The 27,995-nt window shown below is 39.6% G+C and overlaps 1 protein-coding gene across 1 annotated transcript; it reads right to left on the bottom strand.

Moving 5' to 3' along the window:
• Positions 1–777: 777 nt before the first annotated feature.
• Positions 778–27,904, bottom strand: LOC121451555 (von Willebrand factor A domain-containing protein 5A-like). The gene is made up of 20 exons (XM_041657199.1): positions 27,840–27,904; positions 24,741–24,798; positions 24,430–24,632; positions 23,915–24,137; positions 23,628–23,803; positions 23,235–23,349; positions 20,525–20,691; positions 20,179–20,267; positions 19,844–19,988; positions 19,338–19,417; positions 13,876–13,990; positions 11,743–11,907; positions 11,373–11,473; positions 10,473–10,681; positions 8,799–8,858; positions 8,591–8,704; positions 8,371–8,487; positions 7,838–7,968; positions 2,298–2,424; positions 778–1,818 (listed from the first exon to the last, which is right to left on the bottom strand). Exons 2-20 carry the CDS (start codon positions 24,781–24,783, stop codon positions 1,739–1,741), a joined length of 2,460 nt encoding a protein of 819 aa, XP_041513133.1. The 5' UTR covers positions 24,784–24,798; positions 27,840–27,904; the 3' UTR covers positions 778–1,738.
• Positions 27,905–27,995: the final 91 nt, after the last annotated feature.

Here is a 27,995-nt window from a genome sequence, read left to right on the forward strand (position 1 = left end):
GATGATGTTTTTCTGTCTATCTGATACTTTGAATTTGATTTTTTACTTACCATTCTCAACCACGGGGCGGCTGTGTTGTGCCTAGGAATCTAGGTCAGGAACTCTGGTAGGCCTCATCAACTAGGCTCACCTAGTCACATCTGAGGAACATTGTAAGTTCCAGATTTGATGATATTTTGCTGCCTACCTGCTGTCTGCTAACTTTTCCTTTACTTTCACCTCTTGAAGACTTACTAAATTCATTCATTTGCAATCTACAGCACAGCTATCATAAATAACTGCTAAGGAAAGAATGGAAATCTCCTTCTATCACTTCCACCTTACTTGGGAGACAGTTTCTGTAACACAAAAAATAAAAACCCAGAGAAAAATATTGAGGTTCAAGTTGGAGATCAGAAAAGCAAAGCAGTCAAGCCAATAGAGAGGTCTCACCTCTACAAATACTCAGACCAAAGGAGTAATCCACCAAACCTCCTACTGCACTGCTCTCCCAAAAGAACTGAGACTGAAACCCTGAGATTCTGTCATCCCATCGTCTATTCCTTTCTAATGCTGGGATTAAAAGTGTGCCCCACCACCTCCTGGCCTATATGGCTGACTAGTGTGGCTTGCTTTGCACTCTGATATTTATGCAAACTTTATTTTAATAAACACAAATAATATACCATTATAAGGTTCTCACTGAGCTTGGAGATTACCCATTATCTAGACAGGCTGGCCAGTGAGCTTCAGGAATATTCTCTCTGAGTCTGTAAATGCAGAGATTAGAGGCAGATCTACCATATCCATTTTATTATATAGACTCCAAGAATCTACATTCGGGTCCTCAGATTTTCATGTTTGTAATTTACCCAGCAGGTCATCCCCCATCCAAAATCTTTTCTACCATGAGTTAATTTTCTCAAATATTTTGTCACAGTGACAAAGAAGAAGAAAGAACACTTATTGGCATGATAATTTTAAATCCTAGCTATTCTTTATTTTCAACCATAGCAAATGTTCTTTTCTAACACTTGCCTTGAGCCTGGCTAGGAATCTCATAGCACAGTCTAACTCTGAGGACTCACAGCCAACTTACAAGGTGTTTAGAGTTTATGTAGAAACACTAATCTCATAGTATTAGTTAAACCAAAATACTTAGGAAACAGAAATAAAGACATGTAATATAGTCGAAAACATAAACGAAATCAATTCACAATCTTCATTGCAGTTCTGAAATGGGCAATATATGACTTTGGTCTGTCTCTTTGTTATATTGCTGTATTTGTTGTATTGATATTGATTTTCAACTTTCATCCAATTCCTGCTCTTGTGAACATAAACGTTACTACTATGATCCTCAATAATAAAAGAACAAAACTGAGTGGATAACAATAATGCAGATTATTAATTTAAGCATTGCCCAGAATTAATGCTACAGGGCTACTCAAGACTATGCCACCTATTTAATTGTAATTTCTCTGGAAAAATTCAAATGTCATTCTGCATATGAATAAAATAAAAGATGTATTGAAGAAAACATGTTAGGGGACCATAATAACTTCTCGCAGAGTAAGGGATGAGGGCAGAAGATCAGATCCAAAGGTGCTTGAAATAGATAAGCAAGGTTGTGGGGAAGTCCTTTAATGTTATGGCAAGAAAAAAGAAGGTAAAAATAGAACCCAAAGCTATCTCAGCCAAAGAGAAAGTGAGGGAATTGGTAGTAGCTAGGAAACATGCTTGATCATGGGTGGCATCCTCAGAAGCCAAAGACAGCTGGGGTCACAGGTAACTTCAGGAGATTACTGCCAGCTTGCACGAGCATCGGGATGGAGGAACCTGTGAGGAGGGGAAACAAGAGTCAGATCTACGGGACAGGAAAGAGAGGGTTTTCTTCAGCTTTCCTTAACTATTCCTTTAATCCCCTTCAGCCCTGATTTACCTTCCTGCACTACCCCTGGCCTTTCCCCTTTCTTGTTCTGATTCTCCTTTAGTCTATCCTGTCCACAGGAACAGGGCAATAAGGATACAATAAACATCCAGGAATACTGGTTATATCTGTAGGGTTAATTTTGCTTGGCTAAGTATGTACATCTATGTTCCTTCCCTTTGCTCAGCTTGTTCCATCCACTAAATACATATTTCATCCTAATCTTGAAAAGGAAGGATTATCACAGGGAACAGACAATGCTCTAAGATAGGATGGTAGGGGCAACAATGTGGTCTCTCTAGCACTCACCCTCTGCTACACATACAGACATAGTTCTTAAGACACATCTGGGAAAGAGGGGAAAGTTAGGAGGGGGATGTGCTCCTACCTGCATGGTCATGAAGCCAGGCCACAGCCTTCTTTTCCAGAAGCTCCCACTCACACTTCAAGTCCTTGCCATTGCCATGCAGCCAGAGGACAGCCAGTACTGTGGCCCACACTGATGGGTCTCCATCCTTCAAAAGAGACAGAAACTTTTGTAATGCTCCAGGCATTATAGCAATCCACTCAAGAGAAAGTAGATTTACTATCAACTTCCTCATCAATTTAATCTGATATATATAATTCCCTACCCCCTCCTTACCACACAGACTAATAAAGCCTCAGGATTACATTCCATACCACTTAGAAAAGTACTAGGTGTGTGGTGTTTCTGTATCTGTCTTAGTCACCCTGCCTCTCTCTCTTCATGTGTGTGTGTGTGTGTGTGTGTGCGCGCGCACGCGTATGCGTGTGTTGATAGGACGATATCAAAACCATGGTAATGCATTCTAGACTACTGCTACAACCTGCTCTTTGAGACATTTCAAACACTTATTATTTTACTCTACACAGTCTCATTACATGTCAATTTTCCCACTTGCTTTAACCTGTTTCATAAGAAAAACACTTAAGCCAGGGGCATAAAACTTCAAAAATATGTTTCTAAGGACTAGATGCAAAAATCATACTGATTTTTAAAATATATTTTCTTTTTTCCCCCAACATAATATTTATATTTATTATTTGGGTTTTTTTTTTACATATACACCTCTGATGTGGCATTCCCCTCAGTATGTTGTGAATATCATTGGTTAATAAAGGACTGTCTTGGGCCTGGGCAGGGCAGAATAGAAGTAGGCAGAGAAAACTAAACTGAATACTGGAAAAAAGAAGGCAGAGTCAAAGGGATGCCATGTAGCTGTCGCCTACAACAGACTAGCCCGAAACTCCTGGCAAACCATAGTCATGTGGTGATACACAGATTAATAGAAATGGGTTAAGTTAAGAAGTAAGAGCCAACAAATAAGAAGCTAGAGATAGTAGGCCAAGCAGTTATTTAATTAATACAGTTCCTGTATGGATATTTTAGGGCTGAGCAGCTGGGAATAAACAAGCAGCCTCCTATCACATTAACTTCAAAATCCTCCCATGTCTGCTCTCCCACTCTTGTGATATCACCACCAAAAGAAAATAAAGAAGTCCAATTCCTGTTGCCTGTATACTCACTGGAACACGGTTCCATTTCCAGTGGCTAGTCCTTTAAAGAAAACTGAGTCCTTTCCCACTGCCACTGTCAGAAGCCATCAATTATGGAGAGCTACACATCAGCCTCCTTATTACAATTTTTTCTTATTCTTTTTTATTTTTACTTTTAAAACAACCTTATTTTATAAGCCAATCCCAGTTCCCCCTCTCTCCAGTTCTCCTACTCCTCTCACCTTCTCTCCACGCACTCCCATCTACTCCTCAGAGACAGTAATTCCTCATTTGGAGAGTCAACAAAGTCTGTCACATCACTAGAAGAAGAACCAAGGTATCTAAGCTGAGCAAGGTATCCCTTCTTCGGGAATGGGCTCCAAGGAACCAGTTGATGCACTAAAGATAAGTACTGGTTCCAGTGCTAGTGGTTCCACAAACAGTTCTTCTCAATGGCATCCTGTCAAAGCTGTTTCTTTTTGTTTGGGTTGGGGGAGGAAGAGACTTTGTCACAGAAGTTTTCTGTGTTTTTCATTCTCAACTGTGAGTCTGCAGTAATCAATACCACTGTAAAAGGAGCTCCTTTGCCCTTTACAGTCAGCTGGAGCATAAGGCATGGATTTCCACATGATTTCTGGTGACAGCACCAACCACTGACATTCACATGGTCTCAGACTTTAGAAGGTGCCACAGACTTCAGTGTGGATATCAATATGGCCTCAGGGAAAGATGGGCCACAGACACTAATATGGCCCCTGGAGGCAACCATACCCATGGACATCAGAATTGATTTAGGTGGCAGCACAAACCATGGATATCCACATGGCCTTCAGTGGTAACATGGGCCACAGATTTCAACAGGACCCCCTGCAGGACCAAGGAACCCAACCTGACCTTAAACACACTGGCACCAGAAAAACCTCCCTCAACAGAACACAAACCATGTGGGCACTAAAACTGGAAATTAAAAAAATGGGATCTCCTGATACTGAAAAGCTTCTGTAAGGCAAAGGACACTGTAAATAAGACAAAACAGCAGCCTATGGAATAGGAAAAGATCTTTCCCAGCCTCATATCTGACAAAGGGTAGATTTCCAAAATATATAAAGAACTCAAGAAATGAGAAATCAACAAACAAAATAATCCATTTAAAAAATAGGTACAGATCTGAATAGAGAATTCTCAACACAGGAATTTCAAATGGCTGAGAAACACTTTTAAAATGTTCAACATCCCTAGCCACCATGGTAAAACAAATCAAAACTGCTCGGAGATTCCAACTTATACATGTTAGAATGGCTAAGACCAAAAACACAAGTGACAGCTTATGCTAAAGAGGATGTGGACCAAGGGAAATACTCCACCATTACTGATGAGAGTGCAAAACTGTACAGCCACTTTGGAAGTCAATATGGCATTTTCTCAGAAAAAGAATGGGAATCGATCTACCTCAAGATCCAGCTATACCACTCTTTGCATATATGCAGAGGATGCTGCATACCATAGTGATACTTGCTCAGCTATGATCATAGCAGCTTTATTCATAATAACAAGAAACTGGAAATGACCTAGATGACCCTCAAGCAAAGAATGGATAAAGAAAGTGTACATTTACACTATGGAGTATTATTTAGCTGTTAAAAACAATCACATCAAGAAACTTGCTGGCAAATGGATTGAACTAGGAAAAAAAATCATCTGGTGTGAGGCAACCCAGACCCAGAAAGACAAATAGGATTTGTACTCACTCATAAGTGGATATTAGATATAATGAAAAGAAAAACCATTATATAACTCATGGACTCAGAGATGCTAAGTATCTGGGGACACTTTGGTCTCCCTGGGAAGGGGAAATAGAATAGATTATTTCATAGGTGTACTGGGGGCAGGTGGGAGTGAGAACAAGAAGGAACAGGAGGGATATGGTATGGGTAGAGGGGAAAAGTACTAAAAGGGATTACTGAAAAGGGGGAGCATTTTGGAGTCAGGTCAAAACTTGGTACAAGAGAAATTCCCAGGAATCTACAAGGGTAACCCTAGCTAAGACTCCTAGCAATAAGGGATATGTAGCCTGAACTGTAACCAGTCAAAACTTCCGGTGGATGGATTGTGACACCACACAACCTTCAACCTACTGTTTGTCCTGCCTACAAGATATGCTAGAGCAAAGGTGGCACTGAAATTGTGGGAGTGGCCAACGAATGACTGATACAGCCTGAGACCAATGCCATGAGTGTGATCTCACCCCTGACACTGCCTGGAATGCCAGGACCCAGAGTCAAACTACCCGAAGACCTAGGATAGAACCAAACAGGACTGGAAAAAAAGACAATGTAATGATGCCTAATGATATTCTGCTATGCTCACAGATTGGTGACTTCCCCAATTGTCATCAGAGAGGCTTCATCCAGCAACTGATGAAAATAGGTGCAGAGATAAACAGCCATATATTAGACAGAGCTTGGAGAATCCTTCCAAAGACTGGAAAGAAGATTTTTTTTTTTTGAGTCAAAGGAGTCAAACCCACAGAATTAACTAACCTGTCCCCACCAGTCCCCGGGTACACCCACACACTGAGACAATAGGGATGTTCTATCGGGAACTCACCAAGGCCAGCTGGCCTGGGTCTGAAAAGGCCTGGGATAAAACCGGACTCGTTGAACACAGCGGACAATGAGGACTACTGAGAACTCAAAAACAGTGGCAATGGGTTTTTGATCCTACTGCACGTACTGGCTTTGTGGGAGCCTAGGCAGTTTGGATGCTCACCTTACTAGATCTGGATGGAGGTGGGTGGTCCTTGGACTTCCCACAGGGCAGGGAACCCTGATTGCTCTTTGGGCTGACAAGGGATGGGGACTTGATTGGGGGAGGGGGAGGGAAATGGGAGGAGGTGGCGGGGAGGAGACAGAAATCTTTAATAAATAAATAAATAAAAGAATCAACTAACCTGGAATCATAGGAGCTTACAGAGACTGAACTGACATCTAGGGAGCCAGCATGGGATTGATTGACATAGGACTACAAGCTAATATATGTGACAGTTATATAGCTTGATCTTCAGTGGGAGCAGAGGCTGTCTCTGGTTCTTTTGCCAGCTCTTAGGGCCCTATTTCTCATACTGATTTGTCATATGAAGCCTTAATAGGATGGGAGGTGCCTAAGTCTTATTACAACTTGATATGCCATATTTTCTCTAAATAGAAACTGAGGAGGAGTGGATGGAGAGGGTCAGAGGAGAGGAAGGGGAAGAACTGGGATCAAGGAGGGAGGAGATTCAGTGGCCAGAGTGTAAAATAGTAAAAATAATAAAAAATAGAAATCATTTTCAAATTTTCAATTGAACTTTAGATAACATGTGATATTTTCCTACTTTACTATATGATTTTATTGAATTGAATTCATGGCCTCCTGTATGCTTGAACTGAGTTTTTCTTAGTGATCTACTTATCTAAGTATTAGAAGATTTTTTATTGTTAAAACAGACATCATTTTGACAAGAAGTTAGCATGAAATAATTTTGAAGAAATATTCCTATATTTTTACACTAAATATTTAAGTCAGTTTGTATTTTCCAGCATAGATGCCTCTATTGAACAACAAATTCATATCTCATTTGTATTATCTATATTTCATAGACTCGATAGCCATCTATGACTAAAAGATAGTGTACAAGTAGTATGTCCATAGAATGTGTGAAGTTTAATTAATTGCGTTTCATACTTTAATAATTCAGAAGTATATTTATTTTTTTATTGCTTGGCATCTGCCTTTTATCGAGGAGATTTTTTTTCAAATAGTATTAGAAGATCCAGAGGGCAATCTTAAAATTCTAAAGAAGGAGTACTTTATCCAGCTTATTTGAGAACACAAATACAACAATATTATATTAGGGCTGTTATTGGAATCTCCAAAGAGAGGGCATTTTAACATTGACTCTAGTTCTGCACTCACTGGTGCAGAGAGAGTTCAGCTTCTTAATGTTCGATTTCTTCATCTATACATAGCTTCAAAATTAGAACCTGCCTTAATTAACTGCAATAAGGAAAAATAAGTATAATAATAATAATGAGTGTTTAAAAACTGTCTGGTATAGTGTGAAGATAAAAATGTTTATTTTTCAACTATGTCTCGGGGAATATGATTAACACAGAAGACCATTTACTTTCCCTTTGACATCATGAGTCTGACCATGCCTTCCTGCAGCTAGGCCATTAATTCCATGTTTCTTATGCTCTGGCTTAAGTGGAAATAATTGCATCTTCTATATATCACACATTCATTTCAATTTGCATTATCTGTATTGTTTATTTCTTATTTTGCAGCCTGACCCTCGTTAATTCTGATCCCTATTATGATCCTACCATCCCAAAGCTCAAACTGTTTCTTTTGTTCCACTTTGCATCTCACCTTGGCAGGGTTTGCAGCCTGGATGTCTTCCAAATTAGTGCCCAAAATCTTGGTCAAATTCTCGCCCAGCTCCCAGGAGCCATTTGCCTTTTGAAGTGAAATCAGCTGCAGAACAACACTTTCTTCAAAACCTTTGTAAAAGAAATGAAAGAGAGATGGCATGGGGACTTATGGATCACAGCCCACTGGAGGAAGTCTCCGGAAATAAGAGGCTGTAGAGAGATTTCTGCAAGAAGTCCACCAAGTATTTCTAATCTGTGATGGGTGGCTGGTTGATCTGGGTTCTAAACACAATGGTAGCAGAATCTGTTGGGGTCTGGCCCTGATGACTGGTGGACTGTGTAGGCAGAGATTGCCAAGGGGACACAAAGAGGTTGCTTGACTACAGAACGTTTAAAGCTATGGAATGTTATTGTAAATTAATGAAGCTAGGTTCTTTCTGGCAAAAATATGGCAATATCATATCTCATGTCCCGCATGCTGCCTCTAATAAGTCACCCCCTATGTAAAGAAAGTTCCAGAATGAAGAGCACCTTCAGGAACACAATCTGAGGAGATTTGAACAGTAGTTTTCTTGGTAGAAGAATATGAATTTTTCATCATTCTGGCAGAACCTTCACTGATCTCGAATGATAGACAAGATCCATAATCTGTGACAAAAAAAAATTACAGAGAAGAAAGAAACTCCATCAAACTGTAGAAGTATCTAATAAATCACCCCCTAGGTAAAGAAAGTTTCAGAATGAAGGGCACCTTGAGGGAGACAGTCTGAAGACATTTCAAAGATAGTTTCCCTGGTAGAACATGACTTAAACCTCATTTCGGCAGGATTTTTAAGACTCAAGAATCGTCGACAAAATGCAGGAACTGTGACAAACAAATATTACAGAGAATTTTTTTCAAGAAAGAAATTCCATCAAACTGTAGAAGTGTATCTTCATAGAACTCTAGGGATGCTAACCATTCAGTCCAAGTCGTCGATGTGAGGCTTTTGATGTACCCAGGTCAGGTAGACCGAAACCTAAAATACACAAAGCACAATGGAGACTGAAACATCCGCTGTGTTTTCCAGCAAGCAAATTTTGTAAAAAGAAAAATGTATTTCAGACATATACCCTTCTCTCCATATCAGTCTCACTCACTAACCTCAATGAGCCATTCTCCTGTGTGGTCTCCTCCAATTCAGACAGACACTCACCCTCAGAGCCCTCTTTGTACTTCCTATTGAGTTTCTGAAACCCCTTATTTGTATGTCATACCTTCAATGCTGAAGGATTCTTCCAGATATTCCTCAATTTGAAAAGATCTTTTTCTGTATCACAAAGCTATTTTACATCTGTCTCTTTCAAAATAAGCACAACTGTTCCCTAAGCGTCCAGGTTCAAGATTAGATTGCAAATCTTCTCAGCTCAAGAATATTGTCTTCTCTCTCACCTTGGTTATCTTCTACATGTCCTCACTACTATCAACTCTTGACTACTAAGTCACCTCCTACCAGTACCCAAAGTACCCAAAGACACACTATGTGCTGACAGTGCACTCCAAGCTCTTCCATAAATGTGAAAACTTTAATCTTATGTAGTAGCCTATGCAACATCTTAATGCATAGATCTTGCCTTCCTCATATTCAGTGATTATGGCTCTAATAGAACCCCCCTCTCTCTCTTGCCCTCGAGTCATTGGTAGCATTCAGAATTATTTTCTATCAGAAATATTTTAATCTTACTTTTAAAATATAACACCCATGTTTATAGTGCTTTGACTTGGGGTTTCTTGTTTTAAAACCATTCTTTTTGGCAGGACCTGCACTTTCTAAGTCCCCAATTCTTCATTTTGTTCAAATACATCAGCATCCTTCAAACTTTATATTTCATTTAACTTAATCTTCAATCAAGCAAATTCTTCCATCATAAATATCTGCAATCACACCCATAATTTCTAATCATGAGAAATATATCAAAATCCTACATTAGAAATCACTTCAACCCTCTACCTACTTCATTCTTAAGCCAATGTTGATGAACCTGCTGCAAATTATTCAAAAAACCCAATATTCTAATTCAGAGCGTCTGCCTGCTGAAAAAAGGCACCAAATGCAACTGGACCCTCTGCAATCCCAGAAAAATGATGCTATAATTTTGTGTATTTTGCTTTGTTGTTTTGCATTTCCTAAAAATCCCCTTTATCTCCTTCAGATCTCCTCCTTTCTTAAATCCCCTCTTCTACCACTAATATCATCAGATGCAATATAGTCACTCTCTGTGTGGCTACTCACTAACCATCAAAACAGAAGTCAGATTCAAATTAAAAGATTTGATTATTCAATATTTATGATGTTTCTGCATTGTAACATGTTCTGATATTCTTCCGCATGTCTATTGTAAATCTCTGTCCCAGTTGGACACAATCTATTTCTCTAGAATATTTAAGGCAGTGTAAATCCTAGGTGTAGAAGGAAGAAGAAAACAACAAATTTAAGAAATGTTATTAAATTTAAATGTATGAGTTTCTAAAACTTATCCTTGTTTCTATAATGTACTTTTATATCTGATAATCATTATAAATGAGTTTAAATTTGGGTAAAACTTACGAGACCTAACTGTACATCCCATTGTAGGCAAAGAATCACACAAACCTGGTGTTGGAATCACTCTGGGAGACAGAGGCCCCTGCACTGGCTGATTGAGCTCCTTGTTTATGGCAATGAAAGCTGTGAAGGAGCTGAGGACCCCAGACTGAATGCTGATATTCACCACATCCTTCTCTTCTCCTTTTGAAGTCTTATGGGAGCCCAAGTCCTTGATCTGAATCAATGATTTTGCAGCCAACCGATGAATGGTGAAACTGAAAGAAGACACTGGAGAAAATTAAAGAAAAGCAACTGCAAATCAAGTACTAAGGACTCTTAATAGCTAGTGACTGTATATAGCAGGGATGGCTAGAAGATTTCAGATGAAGGAATGAGGAAGACAAGAGCTTAGAGGATACAGAAGACTTCAGTGAGAGGAGTGACAGAAACATCATGAATGGCAGAGAAAAAAAATAAAGCGAGTATGGTGGTTTGAATAGAAATGACCCCATAGACTCAGGTGTTTGAATGCTTGGCCAATAGGGAGGTGTGGTCTTCTTGTTGGTGTGGCTTTGCTGGTGGAAGTGTGTCACTATGTTTGTGGTCTTTGAGCTCTCAGATGCTCAAGACCATGTAAGCAACCTATGCAACATCTTATTTAATCCAGTGTGGCATTCATTCCCTGCTGCCTCAGATCAAGATGTAAAAGTCTTGGCTCTTCCAACTCCATGTCTGCCTTCATGCCACCATGCTTCCTGTTATGACAATAACAGGCTAAACCTCTGAACTGTAAGACAGAACTATTAAATGTTTTCCTTTATAAGAAAAGCTAGGACATCATGCCATGATCAAGGTCCCTTCACCACAATAGAAAATCTAATCAAGTCAGTACATGAAAGGAGAAGAAGAGAAGAGAAGGGAGAGGTGGGGATGTATTGAGATTGAGAAGCAAAGCTTAATTCTTACCTAGTATTTGCCTTGGGCTGTAGGGAAAATGTCACCCTGTTTTTAAGAACCTTGCCTTGAAGGGTATACTTGAGGCATACTTCTCCTGAGCTCTCCACTTTCTACAAATAAGAGACAAGCAGGAGTGACAAAACAGACATACAATCAGGAAAATGGTGAGCACTAGGAAAGCTTCTAAGCTCAAAGCAATGCCACACTAAGAATCAAGCAGTACAGGGGATAATATAGACTTGGCATGAAGGAGACAATGAGACACTGGCTGCCTGCAAACTGATATTGCTTGCTAAAACCTCAAGCAATCATTGGTGTTAATAAAACTGCTGACATAGTGTTTCACTTAGTAAAGGAATGAACAAGAATAGTTACTCACAGGCATTGTCCCAGTCAATTGGGCATAGATGATTAACCTCTGACCCCTAAAGATGACAGTCTGCTTTGGGGAAAGCATGTTAGCTGACAGGCCAGCTGGCAAATCCCATTTTAGAGAGATGTCGTTCACTGAAGAGTTTAGAGCAAACTTCAGAGACCCAAGAGCCTGTTGGAAGACAGAGGAGTCAGAATTATACACAAGAAAGATAATAATGGTGGTCATCCATTGAGTATTTAGCAGGATCAGGATGTCTTATCAAGTCACAAGTGGTGAAAGAAAAATGCAATTCTTTCTCTAATTATATGTATGGTAAAGTAACATTTGAGAGATATAAAAGTGTAAGTGGAAATGAGGGCAACAATTAAGAAAGAAGACTTCTGCAAAAGTCAGTCAGAAGAGGGATAGGAACAACATGGAAAGAGAAGCTTAGAAATATCAGAAATATAGTGCTTTTCATATACTAACCAAGGAATGTGAACTTATACCTTTGAGTCTATCACTCTCACACCTGCCTATCTTTTCCTTTCTGTCTTTTTCTTTTTTTAATTCTTTTTTTATTTTTTAATTTATTTATTAAAGATTTCTGTCACTTCCCTGCCACCGCCTCCCATTTCCCTCCCCCTCCCCCAATCAAGTCCCCCTGCTCCTCAGCCCAAAGAGCAATCAGGGTTCCCTGCCCTGTGGGAAGTCAAAGGAACCCCCACCTCCATCCAGGTCTAGTAAGGTGAGCATCCAAACTGCCTAGGCTCCTACAAAGCCAGTACGTGCAGTAGGGTCAGAAACCCATTGCCATTGTTCTTGAGTTCTCAGTAGTCCTCATCGTCCACTATGTGCAGCGAGTCCGGTTTTATCCCAGGCTTTTTCAGACCCAGGCCAGCTGGCCTTGGTGAGTTCCCAATAGAACATCCCCATTGTCTCAGTGTGTGGGTGCACCCCTTGCGGTCCTGAGTTCCTTGCTCATGCTCTCTCTCCTTCTGCTCCTGATTTGGACCTTGAGATTTCTGTCCGGTGCTCCAATATGGGTCTCTGTCTCTGTCTCCTTTCATCGCCTGATGAAGGTTAATATTCAGGAGGATGCCTATATGTTTTTCTTTGGGTTCTCCTTATTTAGCTTCTCTAGGATCACTAACTATAGGCTCAATGTCCTTTGTTTATGGCTAGAAACCAAATATGAGTGAGTACATCCCATGCTCCTCTTTTTGGGTCTGGCTTACCTCACTCAGGATAGTGTTTTCTATTTCCATCCATTTGCATGCAAAATTCAAGAAGCCCTTGTTTTTTACTGCTGAGTAGTACTCTAATATGTATATATTCCATACTTACTTCATCCATTCTTCCATTGAAGGGCATCTAGGTTGTTTCCAGGTTCTGGCTATTACAAACAATGCTGCTATGAACATAGTAGAACATATATTTTTGTTGTATGATAAGGCCTCTCTTGGGTATATTCCCAAGAGTGGTATTGCTGGGTCTAGAGGTAAGTTGATCCCGAATTTCCTGAGAAACCGCCGCCACACTGCTTTCCAAAGTGGTTGCACAAGTTTGCATTCCCACCAGCAATGGATGAGTGTACAACCTCTCCAGCAAAGGCTATCATTGGTGTTTTTTATTTTAGCCGTTCTGACAGGTGTAAGATGTTATCTTAAAGTTGTCTTGATTTGCATTTCCCTGATCACTAAGGAAGTTGAGCATGACCTTAAGTGTCTTTTGGCCATTTGAACTTCTTCTGTTGAGAATTCTCTGTTCAGTTCAGTGCCCCATTTTATAATTGGGTTGATTTTCTGTCTTTTCCATGGAGAATAAATTTCTACCTGATCTATTCAGAGTATAGACTACAGACTCAGGCAGAGCAGCCAAAGCTTCCACCTTCTCTTTCTAGTCTTGAAAAGAAAAACCACAAACTCTTTATTTATCTTGTCTCTGGCTTTCCAGCTACCACAGTTAGATGCCAGTCTTTAGATGTTGTAATGAACCCTTTCTACCAAAGTACCAAGTAGATTCACTAGTGGATAGCCCCGAACTTATGAAAGTGTGTCCTCCAGAAGAGTGGAGCATCTGCCCTTGCAACAGGGTTCCTGTTGCGCCTCATACTCACTCTGGACATGCAACTCTGGACACTTGGCCAACTCTCACCTTGGTCTGCATCCTGTCCTTGCCTGTGATAAACTGTGCAGTGCCCCCTGATACCCGGGCAATGCTTTTGATTAAACTGGTGGAGGCTCCTTCTCCAATACCAAAAGAGAAACATCTGCAACATTGAAATGATGGTTAGAGACAGGTTTTCCATGGTAGAATTACCAGTTAACATGGACAAAAACTCAAGAAGACTAAAGATACTTACCTGAAAGTCAGTGCAAAGGCATATTTAGAAATCAGATCCTCTTTCTATGGGTTTTAATAAATGCTTAAATGAGTTATATAATTTAAAGTCACAAGTCTACTATGAAGAAAGGTTCTATTTCATTTGTTAATGAAGATCTGGAACTCAAAAACTTTGCAAAATCTGTCCTAAATCCTATTTATTTATCTTTTTAATCTATAAATTTCCTCTAGTAAAATATATAGTAGTCAAATAAATAAATGAAAATGTAAACATTTTAGAAAATATAAATAGTCAAGTAATGCACAGACACATTGGCTGATGCATTCAGTATCTGTGTGATTTTCTTTAATATCAGCCATCAGCCCCAAATTTCATGACATGGGGCATTAAAATTAGTGTTTTCAATATGTAAGCATGAGGGTCAAAGTTTATATTGTAGTTTTATTTCCTCTCAATAACTTATAATGCTGTCACTATTGGTTTTAGCATTTTTAATTTAATTGGTAAAATAGACAGATTAGTGGAATTTCCAAACATTTGTCACATGGAAGACCTAGAGGTGAAATATGTGGCTTCTTAAGAGATTCTGACATTAACGAACTCAGATACAAGGATCAAGTAAAAACATTGTGAATTATACTCACAGAAATACTAGACTAGGTTATTCAAGCCAGAGCGAACTAGAGACCTATAAACAGTAATTTTAAAAATTCATGTAGAAGCAGACAACTACCAAGACAGTAGCTCCAATTGCTGGTAAGAGAATATGAACTTATGAACCGCGACTTTGAAATGGAGAAAAGAAAAGGGAAATGAGTCTGTTTATGCTGTCCACTTACTAATCGAAGCATGTGGCAAGTGTGGATGGCTGAACACCTAAGCAGTTTCAGAGAAGGTACAAAATAGTAGAGTTTTGAACTTTGCCAGTAGAAGGTATTCTTGAAAACACCTGAGAACTTTTCATAGAACAATGCAGAAATACTAAAACTAAAGAGGTAGAGATATGCAAGAAATGGCCCAGGTATGAAATTCATCATACTCAATCAGGATTAAGTTTGTTGATTCTTTGTCTGAGCACCCATAGAAATCAAAGAGGAAGACCTATCAGAGGAAAATACCATTTAAATACCAAGAGTCCTAAAACATCTACTAAGTCCACTATGTCTGAATAGCAAGCACATTGTCCGTTTCTAATAATAAATTAAGACAGAAAATTTTCATAAGATAAGAAAAGTGGAGGTTTTCTATCTCATTTTTTTGATCCTAGAAGTACATGGGTAGAAAAACCTCACAATATAATTTGAAGTTCATGAGATTTCTTCTCATTGATAAATATTCAATGTCCCAAGCTACACAGGTCAAATGAATTCCAGAAGATGTGGCAAATATTGTTCATTAATAATGAGATGGGTTTGCCCAAAATTGCAAGGTGGTACTAAGATGTAACCATATTCACCGTTTCCACATAAAATAATAAAGAATAAAACCACCACCTACCTCAACATGTGGATAAAATTCATTTGTTGAATTCAATCATCATTTATTACTCAAATATACACACTCCATTAGTACATACATGTGCATAGTGAAATCATGACTAAGAAGAAAAGAATGGAAGGAAAGAAGGGAGAAAGGGAGGGAGGGAGAGTGAATGGACAGAAGGAAGAAAGGAAATCTTGATTATGAGCAGAATAGATGTTCTAGTGCACTGGAAATTAAGAATTACCAGAGAGATGATTAATTCACATGGTGTAGTCTTCGAATACATTCAGTGACAAAAAAAGAAAAAAACAATATAAGATTACCAAATATCTGTAGCAAAATAAACTGGAAGTATATTTTAGACACTCTAAAAGGAAGAAATTATAGATGCCAGTAGGTAATCCTAGATTATTGGGACTTAAACCAGGAAAAGTGGAAGTTCAAATCTTGTTTGGCAATAAAGAGTTCGAGGTAAGACTCTATCTCAACCTAGATGCTCTTCAATGGAAGAATGGATGAAGAAAGTGTGGAATATATACACATTAGAGTACTACTCAGCGGTAAAAAACAATGACATCTTGAATTTTGCTTCCAAATGGATGGAAATAGAAAACACTATCCTGAGTGTGGTAACCCAGACCCCAAAAGATGAACATGGGATGTACTCACTCATAATTGGTTTCTAGCCATAAATAAAGGACATTGAACCTATAATTTGTGATCCTAGAGAAGCTAAATAAGAAGGTGAACCCAAAGAAAAACATATAGTCATCCTCCTGGATATTGGAAGTAGACAAGACTGCCAGGCAAAAATGGGGACTTGGGGGTGGGGTGGGATGGGGGTAAGGGGAAATGGGGAGAGAAAAGTGAGCAGGGGAGGATGGGGAGAGCTTGGGAAATGGGATGATTGGGATAAAGGAAGGGTGGATATGGGAGCAGGGAAGTATATATCCTAATTAAGGGAGCCATCTTAGGGTTGGAAAGAGACTTGACTCTAGAGGGGCTCCCAGGTGTCCAGCGAAATGTCCCCAGTTAGTTCCTTGGGCAGCTGAGAAGAGGGATCCTGAAATGGCCCTATTGTATAGCCATACTGATGAATATCTTGTATATCACCATAGAAATTTCATCTGGTGATGGACAGAAATAGAGACAGAGACCCACATTAGAGCACCGGAATGAGCTCCCAAGGTCCAAATGAGGAGCAGAAGGAGGGAGAACGTGAGCAAGGAAGTCGGGACCAGGAGGGGTGTATCCACCCACTGAGATGGTGGGGCTGATCTATTGGGAGCTCACCAAGGCCAGCTGGACTGGAACTGAAAAAGCATGGGATAAAACCAGACTCTCTGTATATGGTGGACAATGAGGGCTGATGAGAAGCCAAGGACAATGGCACTGGGTTTTGATCCTACTGCATGTACTGGCTTTGTGGGAGCCTAGTCTGTTTGGATGCTCACCTTCCTAGACCTGAATGGAGGGGGGGGGGACCTTGGACTTCCCACAGGGCAGGGAACCCTGACTGCTTTTTGGACTGGAGAGGGAGGGTGAGAGGAGAGGGGGGAGGGTGAAAGAAATGGGAGGTGGGAAGGAGGCAGACATTTTTCATAAATAAATAAATAAAAATAAAATAAAACAAAATACAAACAGAGTTGAGTGCTGGGACAGAGCTCAGTACTGCAGGTGAATCTGATGCTGAGTTTCTTAATTTAAAACTGGAAGGGAGATAGTCTATGTGTCAGAAAAAGCTTCTCTTTGAAACTATGGGTTACTAAACAAAACCTGAAAGCTGAGAAATGTATAACTACTCATGAATTGTTGTTCAAGGAGGCCCAGACAACAGAAGAGAGTCTTGCCATTGCTCATGGTTGTCTACCTAAGACCCTAATGTTGAAGCCACCATACACCTTGGTTGTATGATATAGAGAAATCAAAAGATACTATAAAAGTTGCTGAGCCCTATGAACTATAATATTATTTGTCAGGACAATATACTCACTAAAGCAATAGTTGTATGACCTCTATGGGAATAACATCCTAAGTATCAGTGAGAGGGGTATTCATAGCCTTCATTTGTATATCCAAGGGTAAACCTGCCAGGATTCAATGGACAGCCCCAATCCAGTGGTAGTAGAGATGGCAATGATTAAACAAAATTGGTCACACTATAAAACAAAAAGACATAAACTAAAAAAAAAGAACAGGTAGAAAAGGGAAGATTGATGGAGATGTGGAGGAGATGGGAAAGGGAGAGAAGAGAGAGTAACTAGAATGTGTATTACATGTGTGGAACTAACAAAGAACCAAAATATAGAGTAAAATCATTTGAAAGGAAAGGTAAACTATCTACATAACTTGAATAGAAAAAAAAATAACTTTACAGAGCACATGCAAAATTCATAACTCCAAAGAGAAACTTAAGGGAATACAAATTAAAATGGCAATTATTTGAGTAAGGTGTGGTACCAGAAAATTAATTGAGTAAGGCTGCAACCCGAGAATTCTAGAAGAAAAGACAGGTGAAAACACACCCACTGAGGCCAGACTGATCTTACTAAAGACCAGTCAGAACTGCATAGGGAAGCCTCTTAGAAAACAAAGTAGAGGAATGGTCTTAATAGTGAAAATGTAAGCTACAGAGTAAGAAAATAGTCATTAATATATTCAACTATAAAATCAAATACATCTCAGTAAAAAAAAAGAAAATTTACTAGAGAAAATAATAACAGTAATATGGAGATTCAAAAGAATACCAAAATGACACTCTAAATATGAAATATTAAAAGTTGAATGAAGTAGAACTATCAGAAAAATAAAACTTTAAACCCTGAGCAACTTTAATTCCCATGCACAAAACTGGGTAAATTTTAAGAAAATAAACACTCAAATTGTGAGGTAATGAAGCAACTGGAATCCATTTGTAAAGCTGATTTGACTTAAATTACTACAGCATGTGAAATTGCCTTTCCACAAAAATTGGACAACTCTGTCTACTTAAAGAACAGTACAGTTCATGTGACTCTGCTTTGCTTTCTGTAGAGTTGGAGTCTAAGATCCCTTCTAAATACACAGTATCACGTGTCTTTAGCTAACTCATATTTTCCCATACAAATTAAATCTCCAGTTGATGGCTCATGATAGGTAATTCAGTCACTACAGAGACCAAAGAAAGTCCATCATTATGAGAATCAATATGAAATATTCTGAGCTACTTCATGGAAAAACACACTTATGTAACTTGAATATGATTGTGTGTACATATAAACAAACTGGTGAGATAAAGAAAGAAGAAGGTGAGGAATATGGAAAAACACACAAACCACAAAACTCAGTAGGATAGCAAATCAAGGAAATTTCACCTAATCCATACAAATTTTATTTGAGCTAGGTTTAAACAAGTGATTTGTGGAAAGAGCAAGAGAAGATTGATAACTGCCTAGCTCCAGACCTGTGATGGATGCACAGGGAGCACACTGTGATAACTAATCTGCCCAGATAACAATGATTTGAGTAACTTTCTATGTTCAATCACCAGTATCTTTATAATGAAAATGCAATCAATATATCCTTTAGAGATTTGCAAAAATGAGGAACACTGACATTGTGGTATCAGTGTTAAGTGGAAAACGTCTTTTTAAAATTTTATAGAAATTAAAGGATCAGCTAGTTAACTGGAAAGCCCTTGAGTCACTTGTCCCTTTAGAAGCATGAGATCCCATGATATCATGTGGAACATGCTATATATGGTGCTGCTTATGGTCCAGTCAGAAACTTAGAAACCACACTCTCCCCATACCTGTGCTTCTTGCTGTTTAACTGAACTGTTTTAATGACACTAAATGTGTCGTTAACTTCTCCATCTGTGAAGACAAAGAGCTGAAAAACAAAGAAAAAGATGCATTCATCAAGTTTCTGTTGAGTTCATCAGAGGACAACAGCATTGGTCCTCATGGTCCACAACTATTTCCAGTCCTTGTAACTTCTTCACACGGGGCTGGGGACCCTAGTGCTCCACTGTCATTTACATGTGGCCACAGACACTCTTTACTGGGAAGAGTTTCAAACCCTGGAAAGTTTCACATCCTCCCCATGGACTTTGCATCTTAAACTTTCGGGGTACCACAAAAGACTGTAGACTCCATGCCCTCAAGGAATAGAGGAAGAACACTGCCTCTGATCTGTTTTCTCTTCATTCTATGGCAGACGGTTTAAATTTACACACTATTTACACAATTATATTGGGAGAACTGGTTAGTGGAAAATTTCACAGTTTTTTCCTCTCAGCTTGGTTCTAAAGCTCACCTGTAAGGGATGTCCAGGAATGGAGGGAGCTTTGTAAATAGCGCAGAGTGGTTTCAAGATTTCAGTGCCTCCTAGGTTTGCTTTTAAATGCTTCACCCTTTGAACTGCCTCCTCCATTGTTTCCTGAGTGTACTTCACACTCTCCCTTAGAGAAACAAGCATGTCTAGTCACATGGCAATAGTGCACATTGCTATTCCTATTGCAAAATTACTATCACAAAAATTGTTCCTGAAACCCCCAGTGTTGAGAACTACTCTGCACTAGTCAGATTAAAATTATAGCCCCTCCTTTAATGTACACTATTTCACAATCCATAGTCTTCCCACAAACTTACGGAAAGAATTTTTCATAGGAAGATCCAAATCCATAGATGTTGAAATAACAACCCATAGGCAAACTCTTCAGCAACAGCAGCAGAGTTTCCTGAGTGTGAGAGAAGATGAGGAGATGGAGTGAGAGAAAGCTCTACCAAACATCCAAACCATGGTCTGATTCCTAATGGTATAAAAAGACATCATCTTTTGTCACCTTTCATTTCAAGGCTGAGATTAGAGTAGTCATGCTTGTTACTGCTCAGATGAAGAATGGACCTACAGCTATGACTTGACCATACACATGCCCTTTCCAACCATCCTCACATGGCACTGCTGAACAATGAACAATGAAGATTCTGGCTTTACCTTGGCAGCCTCTATGCGTAGCTGAGAATTTTGGTTGCTCATGGGACATCCCATACTTCCTGAGCAGTCCATGAGGAACACAAATTCTCCACAGGCCTTTGAGAGCTCCACTTCTGGGATGTCTGGGTAGAAGCTCACCATTGCAGAAGGAGCTCCCATCAAACTATCTGTATAGAAAGGAGAAAACCCTATGAGGTACAAGAAAATTCAGGTGCTCTAAAGTCTCCAAGAACCTTTTCATCAATTCAATACAGAACTGATAAAACTCACATACAAAGTTTATTCTTTTTGTGTACTGTGCAAGAGTAGCGTTATTTTGAATATGTAAAGAGCATTTCTCCCCACACTGAGAGACAGGTGGTTTTCATGACACTAGCATTCTTCTGAGAAGCCAGATGCTCGTGAGAATGATGGGAATGGATGTCCACACTATTTAGAACAGGGCTATGTAGGCAGTAGATAGTTCTCCATTTATAATGTAGGCTAGTTCTTTCAAACCAATCCAAATGGTTTCACTTCATAAGTCAGAGCTTCCTTGTTTATAATTGAGCACCTCTGCTTCTTGTCCCCAGTTTCATCTTCTGAAACAACAGGGTAGTAATTAGTACTATAGGGTTGTTGTAAGTTTGGTTGATACAATATGCTTACAGAATTCAAGGTAGGGCTTAACTGACACTGAGCTGTTAATTATAATTTTATACATTTTTCTTCTTTTAAATTTGTGCAATTTAATACCTTAAGTTTATCATATTATTTAGTTTAGAGTGCTATGTCTCATGTTGGTATCATATTAATGGTTTTACTGAGCCAAGCTGCCTCTTAAGCTTCTCTTGTATTTCCAAAGGGTATGAGAACAGGAATATACCTGGCAAAATACAAGCCCTGGGAAACAAGGTTTAGAAATCACAGATAGAAGAGATTATCAAGACTAAAATATGACCTGTTATGTCCCATGATAGCCTGTCTGGATACCGTATCACAGAAAAGAGTTGAAAAATCTTTATGAGACCAAGGGGATGGCAGCTATTAGATAGTAAGTCACAGAATCATGAGGTTCAATATCGTGGATTAAAACATTCCTGACTGAAGACCAACTCTGAGTTTAAATACTTCATGAGAATCCAAAACAGAGACCAAGAAAATCAACAGCAACAGATAGAGAAGAGCTACAGGGAGATGAGGAAGTTACAAAAATCCCAGGGAAGCTGGAATTCCCCTCAGTGACCTCAGAGAGATTTGGCCAAATAATGAGGGAAGTAGAAAAAGCCCCTATGTGTGGTTCAGTGTGAGGTCACCTTTACAAATATTGAAAATGTTATATGTTCAGTGGTTGGCTATGGAAACTCAGCTTCTTGGTAAAGTCCTCACAGGGCTTTGACAATTACAGCAGCATAAGCCCAAGCCCAGCTGTCACACTGTAAACACAACTGGCCCCCAATGAACTTCTATATATCCAACCTGCAAATAAAGATTTGCAGCAACTTTGTTGGGTTGTATGATGATGCCTGCACCCCAGTGCAGAATGGGTTAGAAAAATCAAAGAGATAAAACACCTACGTGGGCTGTGCCAGCTTTAATAAAAGATAAGTGCACTTATAAGGAAATGTTGTAAGTGACAAACACTAGATGTACATAAGAAACAAAACTCACTGACAAGCTAAATTAGGTCTATGAAAAATTCAAGAATGCCAAAAGAAAGAGTTTGAGCTGGATTCTTGTAATTTTTGCTTTTCAAAGTTCAATTTCTACTGGACACAGAGGACCTAAAAATAACTCTGTGTTTAATTTGATCATTCCTCTTATTACTAAGACAAAAATGAAAGAACTGGCAGCAAGATTACATCCAGGTGTGGTGAACTAAAGAATAAAACATAATTACTTAAAGTGAAATTATTATTTGTCTATGAAGAACTACCATTTGCATATTTTCTGCATTATAATACTGCTATTTTCCTAATCTAACTATTATTTTATAGTAATATTAGTCTTGAAAGCTACTTTCCTATCCCATTATTTTGAGACCTTCTATGTAAATTTTTCAATCTAAAGCTTTTGTTGTACATTATCATAGTAATGACATTATAACTCATTATATAATGGGTGGGATGACACAAGTAGTGACTGAATTACATTTTTCATCACTTAGTAATGTTGAATATAATATGATTATAATATCAGTCAATATCACCTGCATGTCAGATAGACATCTACATTTATTTGAGAAGAAATATTGTAAATATTAGAATTATCAAAATGAATATTATTATTTGCACACTAATTGTTTCAAATCAGTTGGAACAAACGGATTTGTTTCAATACCATTTGACACTGTAAACTCACCACAAAATGTAAAGCATGAGACTTCATGAGATTTGGACATCACTGATTCTCACATATGAGAAGTAGTCAAGAGATTATATTTATTTGTCATTTGTGTAAGAGCAGTCATTGCCACAGGGTAATAATGGGTTTTGTGTATTTTCTTGTGAATTATTTAGTCATATTTCCCTCTAGTTATCTAGTAATCTATGCAAATTAGCCTATGGTCCATAATCACCTGATTACCTGTGAAGCCCAATCATTATTCCATGTGAGAGAGAAAAGTCAATTATCTTAATGACTATATTCTGATCTTTCATAGAGGTAGAAAAACCCAGGCTAACTTGGAGTTACATCATAGAAAGGGACCAAAGTGGGAGACAGAAAATACCTGGCTTCATGTCCTGCATCCCCATCTCCACAGCTACACTGGGGCTGTGCACTTCATTGTAGTAAATCAGGAGTTCCACATCCCGGTCAAACTTGTGTCCTTCAGCCAAGGAAACCTGAGAAGGAGACCAGCAGAGAAGCCATGTTAGAACTGCCACTGGTCACTTCCTGAGATAAGGTTAGAATTTGGGCTACTTCCATCGGGAGCACAATCAGAAGTAACAGGAAAGACTGTGTGGAAAAGGGTCTACACTTTACCCAGAGCAGGGAAGGTAGATATTGCGTCTCTCCAAGCATGGTCAGAAGATGCAAGGAAGATGTGGGAAGAATGAATGATGACCAAGTCAACAATGAAGACAGAGGGGACTGACAATAGTGTTCTCTCTCTGTTCACCTGAGCAGACGTCTTGTCATCAGCCAGGTACTGCAAAGGATTCAAGGAACAGTTGGACTGGACCCTCTCAATGCCATGCTGGGAAGTGATGGTGGAAACCATGCTGAGTGTGTAGGGAATGTCCTCCAAAGGGACCATGGGAGTCTTTATATTCAAGCAACTCTCCACTGACTGTTCTATAAAAAAGTAGATTAAGTTTCCCAAGACAACAATTTCCAAGACAAACATAATTTTGTATATTCCCCCAGCCTTTCTATGTCTAGTTTTCAAAGGCAGAAATGACTTACCAGAGAGCTGGTATCTTGGATTCAAGATGGCTGGGAGCACATAGCGCAGGGCCCCATCTGTCTCCAGAGGCAGCTCCTGCACATACCTCAGGGTCACTGCCACTTTGGCCCCAGGCTGGAGGTTCCCCACATTGCAAGAAAAGACATCCCTGGAGTAGTCATCCTCTTCCAATAAGTAAGCTTGGTAGCCCTGGGAGAGGGCATCCTCATAGATGCTATGGGCCTAGAGCAAGGGCAAGGTAAGTTGAAATAAAATCACTAGGGTTCAAGAAAATACTAATTGTTCAGAGGGAGTGTCATGGATTCTATGCACTATGCACAATTTTTTTAGTAGCTTCTACCCGATTGTCTCTGTCTTATTGATTTAGACAAATCATAATTAGACATGATAGAAAGACAGAACAGTCAACATCAGTACTTATGAATTGTTTATAAAGATAGTAGTAGAAAAAAGATAATAGTAGAATGCAATTTGAAAGATGGAAGAGAAGAGATAACAAACTCATCCTTCAGACCTCCATCTTTTCCTGCAATTCAGCCACAATTTTCTTCCCATCCACCAAGGCTTCAAAGCTGTAGACAGCAGAGTCTTCATCCATGGGGAACACAAAGATTGCCTCCAAGGGGACTTTCTCCTCATTCTCATAATTTAAGGTTGCAGAGACACTAGCCACAAAGTCATTGATGGACAGGGTTACTGAGATGCTCTTCAGTGGCACTGAGGAAGATACAAATGTATAGGAGATCAGCAAACTTTACTATACTGGCACCATAGATGAGGAGTTTTGCTGGGTCCAGTGACCTCATCACTACGAGTCAGGCTTACCTGGTTCCTTGTTGCCAGTGATTAGACCACAGTGCTGCTCCATTGTGACTGCCTGTGTCTGTGGAAATGACACATCTTTAAGAGAATTTTGATAGAGTTACAGCAACAATAATACAGCTTCTGTTCTCTCTTGTAGGAGCAGCTTCAAATTCTTAGTGTTGGAATAAGGATACATGGAGGGGAGATTCTTGTGGTGACTCTCCTGATTAATGTTTCTCAGGTGGGGAGGCTCTAAGTGTCCACTAACAGGAAATCACCAAAATCACCTCAAATCACCTTATAGTGCTACAAACACCATTCTATATTTACAAACAGTGTTAAGTGAACTGTCCACAGGAACCTGGACAGGTCCGATAATTTAACCTCAGCATTCTTAATCCAGTATAAGAGGCATTTCTAATATTTTATTTACTCTTATGTTGTATGTAAGAGTGTTTTCCTGCACTTCTGTGCATCATGCGCAGGAAGATACTCTTACACATAACATATTACACAAAGCAGAGGTCAGAAGAAGATATTGAATCCTTGCAGACTGGATTTACAGATGGTTATGAGCTGGCATGTAGAACCTAGGAGCTGCAGTTTGGTTCTACAGACGAGAAAACAGAGCTCTTAAAGACGGAGTAATCTCTTCAGTACCCATTCCCTGTCCTTCCCATGAATAACTGTGTGATCCAAACGGCACTCTATATTATGCTTCTCTTAGTCACTTTTCTTTAAGTCTTAGTAGTGAAACTAACCACTCTTTTGTTTTTTAGTCCAACACAGAGAGTAAATAAGTGGCATGGTGTCATCTGTATCATCCTTTCTGCCCCCCAACACCTTTCACATTGCAACCAGTGCTCAGAGAACAGGGAGAAGTTTCAGTAAGTTTCTAAGAGCCCAAGGTCAAGGAGGACTACTGCAAGTTGGTGTCTTCTGCCCATGACAGGGCCACTGTAATCATAAACTCAAAGCAGGTTTTCTTACCTGCATAAGACATATACCATCAATCCAGTGAATATTTCTGCAGAGATCTGGGAGGGGTGCATGCAATCCAGTCCTTACCTGAAGAGGTTTGTGTTTGATACTACTTGGAATGGGGCAGTCATTTTTCTCCAGGGACTTGGTCCATGGTAGGTAGCCCATACTCCAGTTGATGACCCTGCACTCATGTACATATTGGGAACATTATGGGATTCAATAGGTTGAGAAAAATAAAAGAATAGGATTTTGGAAGAGGGACTTTTTACTGGTCAGGAGAAGCCGGAAGGTGAGACTCAAGGGGATATAAAAAAATATATTGTATACACCTATAAAATTTTCAAAAGATAAATGGAAAATATTCATTTTAAAAGATATTCTAAGATATAAAAAGAACATATGTACAATATTTTTCTCTCTTTTAAAACAGACTTTCCTAAATATTTTTCATGAATTATGGTTTTATACAAATCTTGAATTCAATATGAAGAAAAAGAGATGGATTAATTTTACCAGGTTATGATTTACACGATTATTTTATCCACAGAGTCTAGAGATTGGGATAATCTGAATTATAGTCCAAAATAAATCTGGAAGCTGTTATGGGCCTTTCTAAACCTGGCCCCTTGCTAGTTTGATTCTCCCTGTTGTCACTGTATGTGACCACAGTGGCCAACAGTAAGAAGGGTGGTTTCCCCTGGAAATTTGTCCTAAGGACCCTAAATGCACAACAAGGAGCACACATCATTCTTGTTCAGATGCCAAGGACGAGTCCCCTAGAACTCCAGGCTTCTCTTTCAGATCTACAGGCTGGAAAACTTTCTGGAAGGATTAACTTTCCATCCCTGGTAATCCCAATCAGCAATTCTGAAAGATGTGCAGGGCTGTTGCTAGGTCCTTCAGGTTGAGCCTAATGACTATTTAAGTCTCTCAATCTGTGGTTATGGTTCAGTGCAAAAGAAAATTGTCAGCTTGTACAACATCCTGAGTTCCATAGCTAAGCCTTAGGTCAGGCTGAAGGCTCGGGACACCTCCTTAGTCTCTCTATAAACTAACCCTCTGATATCAGAGGTGTTTCCTAGAGATTTCCTATATACTTCAGTCAAAGAATGGGCTGTTTTCTACATCTGCTATTTTGAGCTATTGGAAGTGTCTGACCGCATTAGAAAGGCTCAGATCTGGTCATTAGTACAGAGGCAGCAGCTAAGCAAGAAAGAGGAGGACAGCAAGCCCTGGGAAGTACTTTCCCTGGGAACCTGTAGGTGGGCCTGGAGCAGGGGGAGAAGAATTTCTACTGACAGCAGCAGGAAGCTTACAACAGGACACTCACTGAGAAGCAGCTCAGCTTCAGGATGGACTGTGTCTGAGAGCAGAGATCTCAGGCTGGCAGTGACCTCTAGAGGAGACCGAGAGGGGAGAGAGGAGGACCAGGGTCCCCTACAATGAAACACTGATTTCCGAATCCAACCTCAGAACAAATTTCCCTCTCTGAGTCTTTCACCCTCTCCCAACCATTTCCTTCGTCTGCAAATTGTGGCAAGTGTTCCAAGGCCTTGAGAAAAAGAAAGACAGGCTCCAGAGGTGACTAAAGCTACAGTTCTAAACTAGGTGCCTCTATAGAGCTCAGTCAGTACCAGCTCAAGTACAGGCAGGGGTGAGTCACCCGGCCACACCCTGCATATTCTGACTGTTTACTGCTTTTGGGAGTGAGGAAATTTGTGCTTTAAATCCAGAAAACTGATTACCGTAGCCTCTCTATCCAGGCCTTCTGTGACAGATATTCACAAAAGGCACACGTTCCACCACTTGGATGTGAATAGAGAAGGTTCATGGCCTGCAATGCATCGGGTGGGTGGAGAAGGAAAGCTCCACATCCTTAGGACAAACATACCTAAAACTGAGAAGAAAAACAAAAACAAACAAACAGACAGACAACAAAGACCTATTTTGTGAGGTAGAGGAAGAGGGATTAAGGGAGAAGAGAAAGAAAGAGATGCAGTGGAGGGCGTGAATCTGAAATTAAGATCATTTATATGTTATCAACTTAGAAAAATCTCCAGGTATCACAAAGCAGGATGAGTTTCTGGAAGGCATTTACAGTTCTTTGTGGGGTTGCCTAGAATACGAGGCTCTTACCTTGTAGATGCAGCAGGTAGGGTTCTCTCCAGAGAGCAGAGCAGAGTCTGCACCCACTTCCTCAAATCTCCTCTGCTTATAGCAGCTTGTAAAAGAAAGTGAAAGCAGCTACTGTCAAACTTCCAGGAAGACCTGCCCCCTTCTAGGGACTAGCTA

Source organism: Microtus oregoni, unplaced genomic scaffold, assembly GCF_018167655.1.
Source record: "Microtus oregoni isolate MIOR12 unplaced genomic scaffold, Mior012 000008F_ref0000371, whole genome shotgun sequence".
NCBI classification, from domain to species: Eukaryota; Metazoa; Chordata; class Mammalia; order Rodentia; family Cricetidae; genus Microtus; species Microtus oregoni.

Excerpts from the sequence above, each read along its gene's own strand:
- LOC121451555 (XM_041657199.1), bottom strand. The coding sequence starts at position 24,783 with ATGGAGCAGCACTGTGGTCTAATCACTGGCAACAAGGAACCAG. Across the intron at positions 20,692-23,234 it reads GATGCAGGACATGAAGCCAG|ATAGTTTGATGGGAGCTCCT; the intron begins GTATTTTCTGTC and ends CTTTCTATACAG. Across the intron at positions 8,859-10,472 it reads CAGAGTGATTCCAACACCAG|GTTTCGGTCTACCTGACCTG; the intron begins GTTTGTGTGATT and ends TGTGTATTTTAG.